Source organism: Malurus melanocephalus, unplaced genomic scaffold, assembly GCF_030028575.1.
Source record: "Malurus melanocephalus ecotype Western Australia unplaced genomic scaffold, MMel_1.1 scaffold_99, whole genome shotgun sequence".
Classification (NCBI taxonomy): Eukaryota; Metazoa; Chordata; class Aves; order Passeriformes; family Maluridae; genus Malurus; species Malurus melanocephalus.
The window spans coordinates 976350-990859 of NW_026623331.1; the positions used below are offsets into that span (position 1 = coordinate 976350).

General features: G+C 39.0%; 1 protein-coding gene across 2 annotated transcripts in view; it reads right to left on the reverse strand.

Moving 5' to 3' along the window:
• PIEZO2 (piezo type mechanosensitive ion channel component 2) overlaps positions 1 to 14510 on the reverse strand; it is a 284493-nt gene that overhangs the window by 77571 nt on the left and 192412 nt on the right. For both annotated transcript variants that reach the window (XM_057368929.1, XM_057368928.1), the window contains exons 9-17: positions 12980 to 13111; positions 11820 to 11858; positions 10351 to 10489; positions 9895 to 10028; positions 7533 to 7769; positions 3951 to 4074; positions 2198 to 2445; positions 1394 to 1542; positions 469 to 642 (exon numbers count right to left, since the gene is read on the reverse strand). In XM_057368929.1, coding sequence (XP_057224912.1) covers positions 469 to 642; positions 1394 to 1542; positions 2198 to 2445; positions 3951 to 4074; positions 7533 to 7769; positions 9895 to 10028; positions 10351 to 10489; positions 11820 to 11858; positions 12980 to 13111 — 1376 coding nt within the window. The remainder of the gene's footprint in view (positions 1 to 468; positions 643 to 1393; positions 1543 to 2197; positions 2446 to 3950; positions 4075 to 7532; positions 7770 to 9894; positions 10029 to 10350; positions 10490 to 11819; positions 11859 to 12979; positions 13112 to 14510) is intronic.

The window sequence follows — 14510 nt, forward strand, 5'->3', positions numbered from 1 at the left end:
CCATTTCTGAAGTTCAACTTCAAAAAAAGGCCTAACTGTTCAATGCAAAAGTGGTATTTTCTAAACATCTCCCAATCCTCACGTGGCCCTAAAAATGGATGTTGAAAAAAAAGAAGTGACCCACACTAAAAGCTGTGCTTGTTATTACTGACAAGTACACATACAAAARGTCACACATAGCAATTGAGCACCCAGTGCCCACTAAAGGTCAAAGTCAATGAGATAAATACATAAATGCCATTAGTACCTTTCAAAATGTACCCCAAAATGAAAAAGTTCAGTGTGTAGGGGAAAATGGGGGGAGACATTTTGGTTGTAGAGGGGTGCTGGGTACTGTGCACCTTCTTTTTAAGCCAGGTCGGCATAGCAAAGGCAAATAACATCTACTGAAAAGTGAACATTATACCACAGTCAATAAGAGCATTTTCATACAGATGAGCAATAATTCCATTTACTTTGTTTCTTTACCTGTAAATAGTGTTGTCCTGTTTGCTGGTTACAGCTTTTAAATCAGTGATCTGGAGAAACTGATCATGGAAATAGTGAAGGTGTAAGATACACACCAGTAGGAAGGAGGTGGGGATAAAGATGCGTGTGAATAGATCAGCCACAGTAAACTGTTTTAAGCCAAGGTCCTCTAGTCTGGAAAGAAAAAAAAAAGTATGCCACTAAACCACATTTTCACACAAAATATTCTTCTTGACACAAGACATTACTACAAATCATCTGCAATAGGAAGGGGATGGTACTTGTTACATGGTTTTGATTTTTAAAATTCTCCTAAACTAGCAAGTTTTACCATGGAAGTATCTTGTGTTTCAACTTGGTAATGTGGAGAGACACTTGTAAATGTACAGTCAAATGAACAAACCCTCCCATAGATCTCTTGAGTCAGATGGGTTTTCTCTGATAGAAAGTCCTGCACTGGAGATCCACTCATATTGCATATAATTTCTCATGTAAGCTCCTCTTGAGAAATGCTCAACTCATTATAAGGATGAGGAAATTCAGATCTCCTCATTAACAGGAGAGCAGGTGAGCCTTCATCAGTTCCAAACATCCTGCAGATCTATCCTTCATCTTTCCCTGGATTTGTTCCTAGGGTCAAAGTGGTGAAGAGAAGTATTGGCACCATATTGAGAACAGAAATCCAGAGCTTTTGGCAGCTGATGGGAGAAAACGCAACTCTTTGAGCCCCTCTCCTGGTCTTGCTCATCTCTGTGGTTACACCAATAAATCAACACCTTCAGAACTGAGTGCTTACAGTCAGCTGTGCCTGAGAAGGCCGTATGACATTTTTCTCCCACAAGACAGAAGACTATTCTCAGATCCTTCCATCACACTGAATTCAGAGAACCAAAGAAAAAAGATCAAATTAATCAAAACCACTTACTTCTTTTCATCCAGGCCTGTCATGTTCTTCCACAACCCAGGGAATGACTCAAACTGGTATGTGTAGATGAAGATWAGTACCAACATTGTGTAAACAACCACTGACATCCAGAAGTACTTTAAAATCTTTCTCCACCACTCATAGTGTACCTGAAAACCACACACTAAAGATGCTGACACAGGCTGAAGGCAAAKACACTGACAGAAATATTGACAACATTGTACAGTCAAACAAGGATGAAGGACACTTTTTCCTAGCTGGCCYRAAGGAAGAAATGATTACCCWGTGGCAGCCACAGATCTTTGAGATAAAGTTTTTACCCCTGATGCAAATGCATTTTAGTAAAGACTTTTCTGYAAAAATGTCTAATGGGACATGGGCCACTGACAGAAAGTCAGGAACAGCTTCAGTCGCTTAATTTCAACCACATTAGGAGATGAAAGACCGGGATGAGAGGGACACAATGCTCATTGGGGTGTGGAAGCTGTGTGGACCAGCTGCTACAAAAACTGGTGACTATGTAGGGTGTGCATAGACTCAGAATTTTCCACAAAARTTCCAAAGCTGATGAAGTGGCATGCCAGAGCAGAATATTTAATTTATGTTCACTCTGCCTGTCACTCTAACAAAAATAAGATGAAAATTAGTCTCAATTAGTCTCTCTTGAGATGGTCTTATTCCGTTGTGTCTAAATAAAGAACAAATACAGTTTATGAATTCTATTTGGAGCTACTTTACTACCAAACTAAAAGTAGAAACAATTCTATGCAAGGATAAAATTCAGTTAACACAGTTCTTACTCACCTGATAGAGGGCCACACAGAAGAGGAACAGTACCATATAGATGATTTTGTACATGACAATTCTACCCTCAAAGCTGACAAAGAAGAACATGCCCCCACAGACGTAAATCCAGTACTTGATTAACATAGCCATCACCAGCTTCCCCAAGACTTTCATAATATCCTGTTCATCCTCCTCCTCTCCCTCCTCCTCCTCTTCCTTCTCCTCTTCCTGTTCTTCTGCCACTTCTCCCTCTTGCGACTCCTCTTCTGCAAATACAGATTCACATTTGGYCTGTCTGTTCTGGGGACTTTGAGTGAGAATTTAAATGGGTGGAAAGCARAATCTCTGCACACAACACAGAAACTTAAAACACAATATTCACAAGAGACTATAATTTCTAATCATACAGGCCTCCATAGCATGGAAAAGGGTTTTAACTTCATATGACCYTAAACCTCTGCTGGAGCCATATGGCACATGGCTATACATCCTTACCAGACACCCCTTTTCACTTAGTCTGAAATGCCAGCAGTTGTGGGGGAAAATTAGAGCCTAAGCATTGCATAATGGATAATAGCCAAAACACTTTCCWTGGCAATGCTTACACTCTCAAGAAAGCAACCTTTTAAACTGGAAAACAAAGAAACCACCAGMACMACCAGMAACTTCTCATCTTGAACTTAAACTYTCATYTTGAGTTTGAACSTTTCGGCTTRAGTTTCATCCCTTAGAGAATATWGTGTTTACCTCCAAAAACCACAAGCAATGAAAGACAATAACATAAACCCAAACAAATTTAAAAGATGTAAATGCTGCACTAACTCTGTTGTTTTTCAAAAAAATTACCACTTAATTACCACAAAAAAAAAAAAAACCAAACTTATCCAGGTTTTCCTTTTCCCCCAGCAGCAAGCACATGTGCAAGTATCCAGATAACAGGGCTTGCCAAAACCATAGAACATGGTTGTATGGCATTTCTTTCCACTGAGAACAATATTGAGACTTCACCATAAAAAGGCTTGCCCACTCATTTTGTCCCACTCATCATGCCTCTTCTCAGGCTCTTGCCTTGAAAATCCTTTTAGTCCAGTTTTGACACTGATCAGAAGTTTTACTAAGACAAGGATTATAGTTGAACAAAGAGGAAACTACACCACTGTTTCCAGAGTTCACTTTCTACCATTTTAGTGTACTGAACTTTTTTAGTTCAACATGCAGAGAGCGAGAAGAGGACAAGGAATGTTTGGAGGAACATGTGTCCCATAGCAAAAGAATGAACAGGTCACTGAGTTGTTAGATAAGATGAATCTATAGAAGGAAACTTTACTTTCAGGTGCGCTTCAGCCCCTGCACTGAAAAAATACTTGTTTATTTTTTCCACTGAAATTTGTAATTTAACTTCTGTGTCTGTATAAGTGTTTATGTACCAACACAACTTCCAGGAAATTTAACAAGTTTTCCTATGTAAATTTATCTCCTGTGGTTAAACTTCTAGGGCAATTATTCCCCTGTTTTGAGTAAACTGATAATTTGAAATTTCCATGATCTTTCTAAAATGAGTCATTTCAATTACCTTCCAGTAAAGAGAATTCTCATTTTATCCAGATTTCTAAAGTGTTTTATTTTTGTATCTGACAGACAACTGCACATACACTTTTTAAAATCTTTCTAAGCTAGTAACAGGTATCTTGCTAATTGCTTTCAGCATCAGAGAAATGCAGTAACTGGAACTTCTGTCATGACTGAAGGACTAGATTAGATCTTGCTTTACCTTTTTCTTCATTTTCTTCACTTCCAACTTTGACCTCAGATAAAGTAGCTTCTTTTAGCCGAAGTGCTTTCTGTTCAGTGAGGTGTTGCCTAAGCAGTAGCCAGAAAGTAATTGTGAAAAGAATCTGCAAACAAAAATCAAAACAAAACCAACAGACTAATTGTATATCCTATGTCCTACTGATACAAGCACAGGTTTTCATAAATTTTGCATGCCTTTGTTTTCTCTGTCTCAGAAAATGGCAGTGATGGCACCAGAGTCAAAGTGCAGATTAGGGCAGATTATGTTATTTAGGAAACATCCTGCATTACAAACAACTTTGCTTCATTTGCAKTTCTCCATTTCTTAAAGGTATTCCCTTTATGCTTCTATTCTACCCCATTCTATTCAGTTTTAAACTACTGTCTTATGAGTTTAGGGATCCATGGATTGTTTTTTTTTTGTTCCTTTTTTACCTTTTTTTTCATTTTTAACTTATTTTTTTACCTTTTATTTTCAGGGAAGGAGCCCATGCAAGTGTGTATTATCATCATTTTGATTTTGCATATAACAAATATTTTGATTTTGGAGGTTTGGTACTTCAGGTGCTTAAACACCTGAATTTAAAAATCAATTTTTTTGTGTGTCGTGCAGTTACAGAAGATGCAGTCAATGTAATATGCCTTGCATTTACAGCAGTTACAAGAGTTGAGATAGCTCTTAATTCTTTAAAGAGTTTCAAGAGATGATAATTCAGTAACAGCGGGATACCTTAGAAATAAACGAATCTCTTTCATGAAGAGTGCATTTCTGTGTTTTGCAAAAAGCTAACTGCAACACCTTGCAATACCAAGAGATGGACAAAATTCAGAAAACATGATGCCTATTGTTACACACTTAATTGTATGCTTGCTTTCTACAAAGTTTCTGCTGATTTCCCTTTGCAGGAGGAGACTTGTTTCACTACTTAGCCAGAAGAATAACATTTCATAGAGGAAGCATGTAACAGCCAAACACTTTGCACACAATAGAATGACAAGGCCAGTAGTACAATGTAAAGAACTCTCTTGTTTTTCTTCTAAGGTGCAAGTCCTTAATGGGGGAAAGGGTTGCTCCCAGGAGATGGCTGTTTTTATCGACACTGCTGCTAACACTGAGCCACAGCAGCAGAATGTCAGCCCGTGTGACTTGGCACTGCTTCCCCAGATATGTCCGGGAGCTCTGGCTTTTGCAACATCTTTGATATGGTAAAACACAGACTTTTTTCTGCAGTGATTAGCTCTGTCTTCCTGCCATATTTGCTCCATTGTTCTTTCTATTTGGCATTTCCAGTACTAGAGCTGGCTCTAAGAAAAGTCTTCAAGRGTTGTAGGCTAAAGGAAAGCTTTTACAGTATAGGTTTTATCTGTTTTTCAGATCAGGAAAGCACGCAGAAACTTATGCAGAAAGAATTACAGCACACTTCTATTCTTCTTTCTGCAGAATACAGTATCTAGTCTTCACTTAAAATCGACCATTATTCAAAGGACTTTAAATTAGGAGTAAAGGTAGGTACAGAGTTACAAGTGCCCTTAAGAGGGACTGATGGACAATGCTAACAAGCAAAGGGTGCCTGGCGTGATGTGAACAAAAGGAAATATAAAATCAGCAAAACAGGGCTTATGCAGGGTCACCTCAAGCATTTGTACATCAGCAAGGCAATCACTTCAACACAGCCTTAGGGAAACSTGCCAGATTCTTTCTGGGAAAACAGCATGTCAGGTGCCCCTCTGAAGTGCCTGCACTCCAGAGCCCTGCTGCATGGAAAACAAACACAAGCAAAGAGAGATCTCTGTGTGGGGCTGTGGTCTTGGTGGGATGACAGAGACAGGGGGTGATGCCTTGATTGTTTGCAATACAGAGCTACAGGCTCATTAGCAGGCACAGGCCAGAAAGATGCAGAGGTGAAGTTGAGACCTGCAAGACAACACAGCTGGAGTGAAGACTCTGCCTAGGGATGGAGGATGGACCAGGTAATCTGGCAGGAATGCAGAGACTGGCCAAGCGTGCACAGACATGGTTAGAAAAGTCAAGGCCTGAAACTGAATCTGCCAAGGCATGCCAAGAGCAGTGAGATCTGCTTCTGCACACACCTCAGYGGAAAAAGGAAGGCTAGGGAAAATCTAGGCTCACTGCTGAGGGKGGTGAGGSCCCTGGGGACACAGGGCAWGRAAGARRCTGAGGTACCAAATGCCTTCTTTGCCTCAGACTTCRCTAGCAAGACTGGCCTTAAGGAAACAGTTCCTGGAGACCATGGAAAAGTCTGAAGCAAGGCAGAGTCTTCCTTTGGAGGTAGTGGCTTGCATCCGGGAATATTTAAAGCTCGTGGGCATACAGAAGTATATGCCCCATTCTTGGGGACATTCAAAAGCCATCTGGGCATGGTCCTGGGCAATCAGGTCTAGATGRCCCTGCTTGAGAGTTGGACCAAATGAYCTCCAGAAGTCTCTTTCAGCTTGAACTATTCTGTAATTCTGTTAAAGTTGTGAAGTGCATTATATTCAGCCTAAAAAAACCCACTAACACTATTAGTTTCACCAATGTGGCCAAATCATCATATAGACACAACAGCTCCCTTTCTTTACACCATCTGTTTTTAGACAAGATATTTGATTATCTAGCTAATAAGAAACAATTTCAAAGGGAATGAAGTATTAAGACAGTTAAAATGCCTTAGAGATTTACAAAGTCATTGAAAAAAACTGTAGAACTTCTCTTTGCAGAACCCCTTGAGCTTTACCCCTTACCAAACAAGCCCTACATTTACAAGAGAAATAATACAGCACTCACTAACTCTGAAATGCATTAAAGACCCAGAAATGGTTGTCCAAAGGGTAYTGCCAACAAGGAAGGCAATAGGAGTCACAAGGGAAAGGATCCACTTAGCGCACRGGGAGCAGCGCCAACACGATGCACTCCTGGGTGCTCCAGGGAACAACTTCCTATTTGTGYTCAGTCCCTTCCCCAGCAAAAAACTTGCCAAACAAAATGCATTTTTAAGACATCARAGAAAAAAAATCTATCATGCACTGGGGTCAGCAAACTCTCTTGGTTCTAACCTGAAAAGGATTTCAGCTCGTGTGGATTCATGTGCAAGGATAAAGAATTAAAACCCAGGCGCAGCTCTGTGCTGCTGCTTGAGCCAAACCATTAGGGAGTGAGTAGTACTGGTAGTTGCAATGACAACACAGTTCCAGTTGTCATCATAGTCAGAGACAGATTTGATATCCCATGGGTATTAATCCAGCAAATCAAATAATATCTGTTTTTGAAACCAGTTAATAAAACCAAACAAGCAAACAATTTCAATACACCAAGTATTTTCTACATAATTATCACAAAAATCTAAAAGGTGTCTGAAAAAATTGCTCTAATATTAGCTTAATATTCGAGAAGCAAAATTCGAGAAGTTTCTGCAAACTATTTTTACTTTAAAATTGCTACTAAAAGTGGTTACACTGGATACTGTGGATTCACTCTTAAAGGAATGTCAAGAGATCCAAATCTTTATCACAATGTGTTTTGTGGTTTCATAAATAAATCTCAGCTGTTTGTTRCACTTACCTTTGATGCCAGCTCCCCAGGCTCCTTTCTTTCTAAAAAACCAGATACTTGAGGCAGTTCATCATCCTTGAGCTCAATACTCCATATATACTGTAATATTAGCAGTAAATTTCCATAGAAAACCATGAATGGTGAACTGATCATGGCATATTTCCTTCGGTCCCGAATCATCCACAATGTGCAAGACCAGATCAGTAACACAAAAGTCAACCAGCTGTGATACGTGATGCTCCATGCCTTGTGGAAAGAGGAAAGAGAGGAAAAAATGTCCACAGACGCATTTAGGAACAACACAGACACACATTTCCAGTTACACCTCATTTACACTTTTCTACTTAGCACATATTTTCATTTTCATCAGACTCTCACCCATATTAATCACCTACTGGGCCAATTGCAATAAACCCCTCAGAGAACATGCAGAAAGTGGATTCTGCCCTGCTTTCTGCATTAGCTGCACTTTGTAAGCAGACTCATTGCTTCTCGTTACATCAAACTAAAAGAGATGGAATATAAAGATTAAGGTTTGGGCGCAAAAGTCTTTCTTGCAAAACAGCAGCAAAGAATTCAGAGCAGGAATGGCAAAAGCTAATCAATGCATGCTGCATTCAAGGCCTTTGACAGTGTTATGAAACCACACTAACTCCATTCTGTTCCAGCTTTTGTAGAATTAGTTTAAAATGGAAAACTGTGGTGTGCACCCACCTAACCTGAAGAACATTTAGTCCACAGTAACCGTGGCAGATTATYTGAATACTCACAACTACAGAATGTTTCCTACAGTTTTCAGAATTCAGTTATCGAAAACTCTATTAAACACTCAATAAAAGGATTTTGTGCTGAAGAGTTTTTCATCTACATTGTGTTATTGATTCAGGACTAAATTTAGCTGTGTATATACTGCTAATTGTGGAATAACTGTCAATAAAGCATTTCATATTCCTTTTYGATTTAAATAGAAAATTATTAAACATTGAGAATATTTCTACGTAGTTAGCTTAGCCCTCTAGGAAATTATGTCTTTCAAGGGTATGTAAAAAACACTAATATACTACTTCTCTGTTCTCATACAAGAAAACAGCCTACACTGAGCTGTCTTTGCCTATATCAAATTCGCCTCAGAGCACACCACAAATACATTCATAAATTAATTAATTTAATAAACAAAAAGTCAGAATATATCATGAAGAAAAAAGCTAGAAGTGTCTCAAATATTAAACTACAAGAAAGCTCTTAAAATATACCATCTCCTTTTATATTGAGAGATATGACCGTAGAAATTAATTTGAAGGGAAATGCAGACCTGGTCTAGTAAAAGGTGTCCCTGCCCAAGGCAGGGGCTTTGGAATTAGATGACTTTTAAGGCCCCTTGCAACCCAAACTGTTCTATGATCTAAGAAGTACGAGTTAAAAAAATAGGAAAAATTTATTGGGTCGAAAAAAAAGGAAAATAACTAACTACTTGCTAATGTGTCAGAATTCATCAACCCAGATCCATATTTTGTACAAGAAGCCTGCTATATTTATGGGGGAAACCTTTTCTGTTAAAAGACAGCTGATAAAGTTTGAAATTTTATGCAAACAAGAGGCAGCCAAGGTAATTTGTTTTACCATTTTTAATGCAAAATTGGGCCAAGAAGCTTTATGGTTAATTTCATCATAGTTGAACCTTTTCCAAAACAGTAAAAGCAAAGCTTGCACTGGGACTATAGAAAAACATCAAATCATTATGTGAAAAAATTGGTGTAATGCAGCTCAAAATATTTGCAACAAGGATGTTTAAAACCAAGTAATGGCATAAAAAAAAGAGAAAGAAGGGTATCAAGTAAAACAATAGGAAAATCTTTTTTGGCACAAAGTTATATCTTCCTTGAGATCTTTCTGTGTCAGTACAGGAGACCAGGCTTTACAGATCTTTTCTTCTCAGGGAGTGATTGGATGCATGCATCAACTGACTTAGGAATTGTATTTTTTCAGTTTTCTTTATCAGTATGACATACTTAATTTAACAGRCAAATTTCTGAGTGGTGCAAACACATGACAAACATGCTTGTGCAGAATCTGGGAATCAATAGAAAACTGAGACCCAGTGGTTTCCTGACATTCAACAGACAACAAATCCTGGGGATCCCWGTCCTGGAAATGTGATGTTTTAACCAGAATGCCACGTGTTACCCTATTTATAGGTCTGTAAAAGGCCTGGGAACTATGCATTAATAATCTAAAAGGGGATCAAAATGATGCAGACACCATATTGGTATTTTCTAAGCCTGATGCAAAGATTTTCTGAAAACCAACCAAATTACTTTTAGAAAAGCCTTGAGAAGACACTTCTGTAAAATCTTTCCTTGCCAGTACTTACCATCATAGCTATCAGAGCACAAATGTAGCTTTGTTTCATGATAAACTGGAACACAGAGACCAGGGCATGCAATTTAACGTTTTCTTTTTCCTCCTGAGTAACTTCCTCTTCTTCCTCCTCCTCCTCTTCCTTTTCTAAGTAGAAAAATAAATTCTTATTTGCAATCCATGCTGGTCTAAAGATAGTACATGCACTCTCTCCTGGAATTATTTTGCTTGTAATCACTCTGATGGCCACTTCAAATCACTGCACTGGTAGGCAAAATATGTTGGATGATATACACCTATGGCCCAGTTTACAGAATTGCCATATGGTCATCCATAAATGTAAGGTGACAGCAGTTATTTAACAGGCCAAAGAGCTAACCAAAAAGACAAGAAGTGCTAGAGGCAGTGACTGGAGACAGAGAATAAGAAAAGCACATGGAATTAAGGACAATTCCTAGCAATTCCCTACCTGAGGTGCCATCTGAAGGCTCCCACTTGTACTGGGGTGTGGAGTACATGTCAGCTTTGGCCGGACCATTTTCCAGGGGCAGYGCAGGGTGGATGGTGTGATAGTCAGCAGGGTTCCCATTCACTGTGACCAGCAGCACCTGCCAGGACACCGAGAGAGACACTGCATTTATTGTGGCTCTTACAAGAGTGAGACTCCTACTTCTTTGTTTTTCTACTCTTGGAGTGCCAACATTAAAAGAAGTTAACAAGTAACTGCAGTTACTTCCAAGAAATCAGTATGTTATAGTCATGTTGCATGCAAAAGTAGCACATCACAGCTTCTAAAATCAATTGTTAGATTTTTATGCCATAACAACAGAACTAATCAAAAATTCAACCTCCTTCTTAGGCRAAGTATTACGTCAGGATTTTCAGACTTCAGCTTACATCTAATTATCTCCAGTTGTTATGAAAATAAGGGCCATGAGTTACTTTCAAATTTAAATTATTTGATGAGAACTGTATTTGCTGCCATCAATAAAACCACTTGTAATTATTGTTAYTGAYRCCACTTTTTCATYACTTGGATAGTGCTAAYTCAGCACTCTTTCATTGTCTTAKTCTTGTGATTTCAATTTCAGCCCTYATGCTTGTTTGGATRAGGGCTCCAGCAGCCAYAGTCATCAGTAACTTTCCTATTGGCAGAAATTCACGTGCAATGGGTTAGTGATGGCAATATGTGCTCAGGGCTGACTTCTTCTCAGGCTGTGAGAAAAGAGCGTATCTTGCTTGTCAAAACTGTGCATGGGCGTGTGCAACAGCCTGGGAATTGATCCAGAACAGTATCTGGGTTATGGTCAGCCATATCCAGCAGCCACACCCMGTACAGACTGTGGAGCACGTTTCGCTTTGGTTGCAGATGCTCCCAAAATCCATCTGCATCCCCATTCTCCTGTATGTGCTGAAGAGAGTGGACATTTCTGCTTTCAGAGTCTGCTAAGCTCTATAGCAGTCAAGATAAATGGATCATTTGCTGTCTGTTCAAATAAAAACTTGGATTTTCTGTAACCTGTAAATTGAACTCATATGTGCTGTCGGTCATGCTTTAAGGGCCTCAGMATTCCAACATGAATGAAATAAAAAGACACAGCAAAGAAACTAAATCAAATTTAAAGATGGCTTACATTAGAAAGCRTATTTTCGTATCTTATTTGAACCCAATGAAATAGCAAAGATCGTTTGCCAGTTGGTACTACTACAAGCAGCTTAATTTCAAGTGAATGGTTTCTCAGGGAAATTATTAAGGAAGCAGGAGACAATTACACATATGATAACCAAGATTACAGGGTAAATGGCAGGCTAACCAAAAATATAGAAGCTTTACAAATGACATCTAAGGCTTTATCTGTATGTGAAAATAACAGCGTTATCTGTATTTACACAAATTGAGAAGAGTTGCAAAATTACAAAGACTAGTAGTATACTAACATCCGATGGCTTGTATTCATCTTGGGTCATTGACAGAAGCTGCAAAAAGCAATGCAAGGACAAATTATTACAGAAGCACGGCTCAAGCATTAGTAAGTCTAACTTCTTGAATACATGCATRCCTTTGAGCTGACTTTTGAAGAGTTGCACTAAGAAATTCAGAAAGAATTCTTAAAAAGTCAGCAGAATTGTACAATATCATAAAATTATATTCAGTGTGCCATAACATTGGCATAATTTTACTGTACATTCCTGTGAATTTTAAACCAGAACTGAGAAAGTTACATTGAAATTTCAGATACTAGGGCAAAGAATTAATCAGTATGCCATTATACTGATTAACTGCTTTCTAATGYCTTTCTAATGATCCAGTGCTTAAAAACTAAGTTTTTAAACAATCATTAGAATTAATACAACTATAAAAGTAGTTCCAWTAAAATGGTGATACAAATATAAAATACAATACTTTATTCATTTGCCAGCTCATTTCCCATCACTATTACTAAAGTGGATTTCTTGGGACTTGAGTATATGTGTCTTGAGTATAACTGAATRTTTGTATGTCCCACATTAGACAATAACTCAACAAATGAAATTTTGCAGTGCAGCTGGTGAAGACAGATGGTAGAAAGTTGAACCCTTCCAGAAGATTTTACACAACTTCCTTAACTGCCTTGCTTTGTATCTTCAAGGACACCAGTATGCTTAGAAGAAGATAAGTGGCAGTCCCCTCTCACTAATGACAATGTTAATTAGTAGTTACAAGGCAGATCATAGTTACAAGGCAGATCATATCTTTACACCAATTTAGCTCCCTGAAAGACTTTCTAGCTGTTTTGCTCAAAGATAATGACCCCATGATAAAAGCCCAGCCCTACCCTTCTTGCATATGGGAGACAAAAACATAGAGAACATTCTTCATTTACTTGCATATAGGAGACAAAAACATAGACAATATTCTTCATTTACTTCCTTACACTGGTTCCTGGTTTTGCTTTACTCATTTTTACAAAATATATTCCTACTCTGCCATGAAGCCTTGATATTGCATCTAATTTATATAATAACACGTGAAGATCTTACTTGCAACCCACATAACACAGTTTCCCTTAATTCAAAGTGACTGTGTAWTGCAGAGACCCTTTCCCCTGCAGTCTTACTTTTCTCTCATCGGTTGTGTAGTGGCTTGCATACCACAGACTGCGCCTCCTCTCYGCTGTCATTGGGATTGGGCTGCAGGGGATCTCTTTGTCATCTTCCCTGATGACAGATTTCTCTTCATCAGGTTCCTGCTAAATGACAACAAATGACAGTGCTGGCTGTAACTCTGTAAATACAATCTTAGCAGAGGAACTGAAATTTCCCCCCAACCAATGCTCCCTCCCCAAAGAATGTCTTTGAAACATCTTTTAGAGGCTAATACACTCAATTTATGATAGATGACTCTGAGATTACATTTTCAGAAACAATGACAGAGCTTTTCAATAACTGCTGGTTACATGACATCAGAATTACACAGAGCTCCATATACTACCTTGCTATACAGTCATACCATAAGCATACACAAATACATSAAATTTAAAACCTGCAAAATACAATGTTTTGTTTTCAAGGCAGTGTATGCTACCTTGATTTCAGCATCTTGACCACTGTCCCATAATGTCTTTGCCAGCAAGCTGGTAAGATATGGACTTCACAAATGGAACACAAGATGAGTGAATGAGTTTAACACTAGGTCTGGTCCTATTCAGCATCCTCAGAAATACCTGGATGGGATTGCACCCACACAAAATTTGCAAATGACACTGAACTGGGAGGAGATAAATGGGCCAGAAGAAAGAGTCATCACACAGAGGTGGGACAACAAAAACTGCACATGGTTTAACAAAGATGAAGTCCTGCAGCTGGAATAAACCCACACAGCAGTAAAGGCTGTGGACAGACTGTGTGGGAAGCAGCTCTGTGAAATAGGCTCTGGGGGTGCTGGTGCACAGCAAGATGAACAAGAGCCAGCAGTGGACTGAACTCCAGCAGCAGTGAAGGCAGACACGTCCTGGACTGCATCAGCCAGAGTACTGCCAGCAGATCAAGGGATGGGATTATTCCACTGTACCTGGCAAGTGTCAGGCCGTACCTGCAATTCAATTCTGGCATCCCCAGTTCAAGAGAGATACAGAAAATCTGGAGAGGATCCCACAGAAAATTGTCAAGTTTATTAGATGGTTGGAGAAGCTGAAGGATTAGGTTTCTTTCAAACTTACAGCAAAGAACTTGTAGTTTTAGAGAAGACATGGGTACTCTTCTCACAGGGAGGCAGAGTAATAGGACAAGAGGCTAAGGAGAAAATTTGGTTCAGGGAAACACCTTCTGAATATTTAAAAAATAATTTTAAAAAWMTATATRTCACCATAAGAACAATGAATCACTGGCATTGGTAGACTTTGTTGGAAACATCTAAGATTTKGCCCTGAACAATCTAATCTGAGGGCCTGCTCTCAGAAGAAGTTGCTTCACAYGATCTTCACAAGTGTCCTCCAACGTGGGYTGTCCTGTGAYTCTGTGGTTTATTTCTCCATCTGTGACAGTGACTGCTATCACTAAGCTGAGGAGGAAAGCAAACCATGGTAGGTTACAAATTCTCTTTGAGCCCTGYCAGGGCTCTTGCTGCCCTGTGCCTCCTGAGTGGCAGCT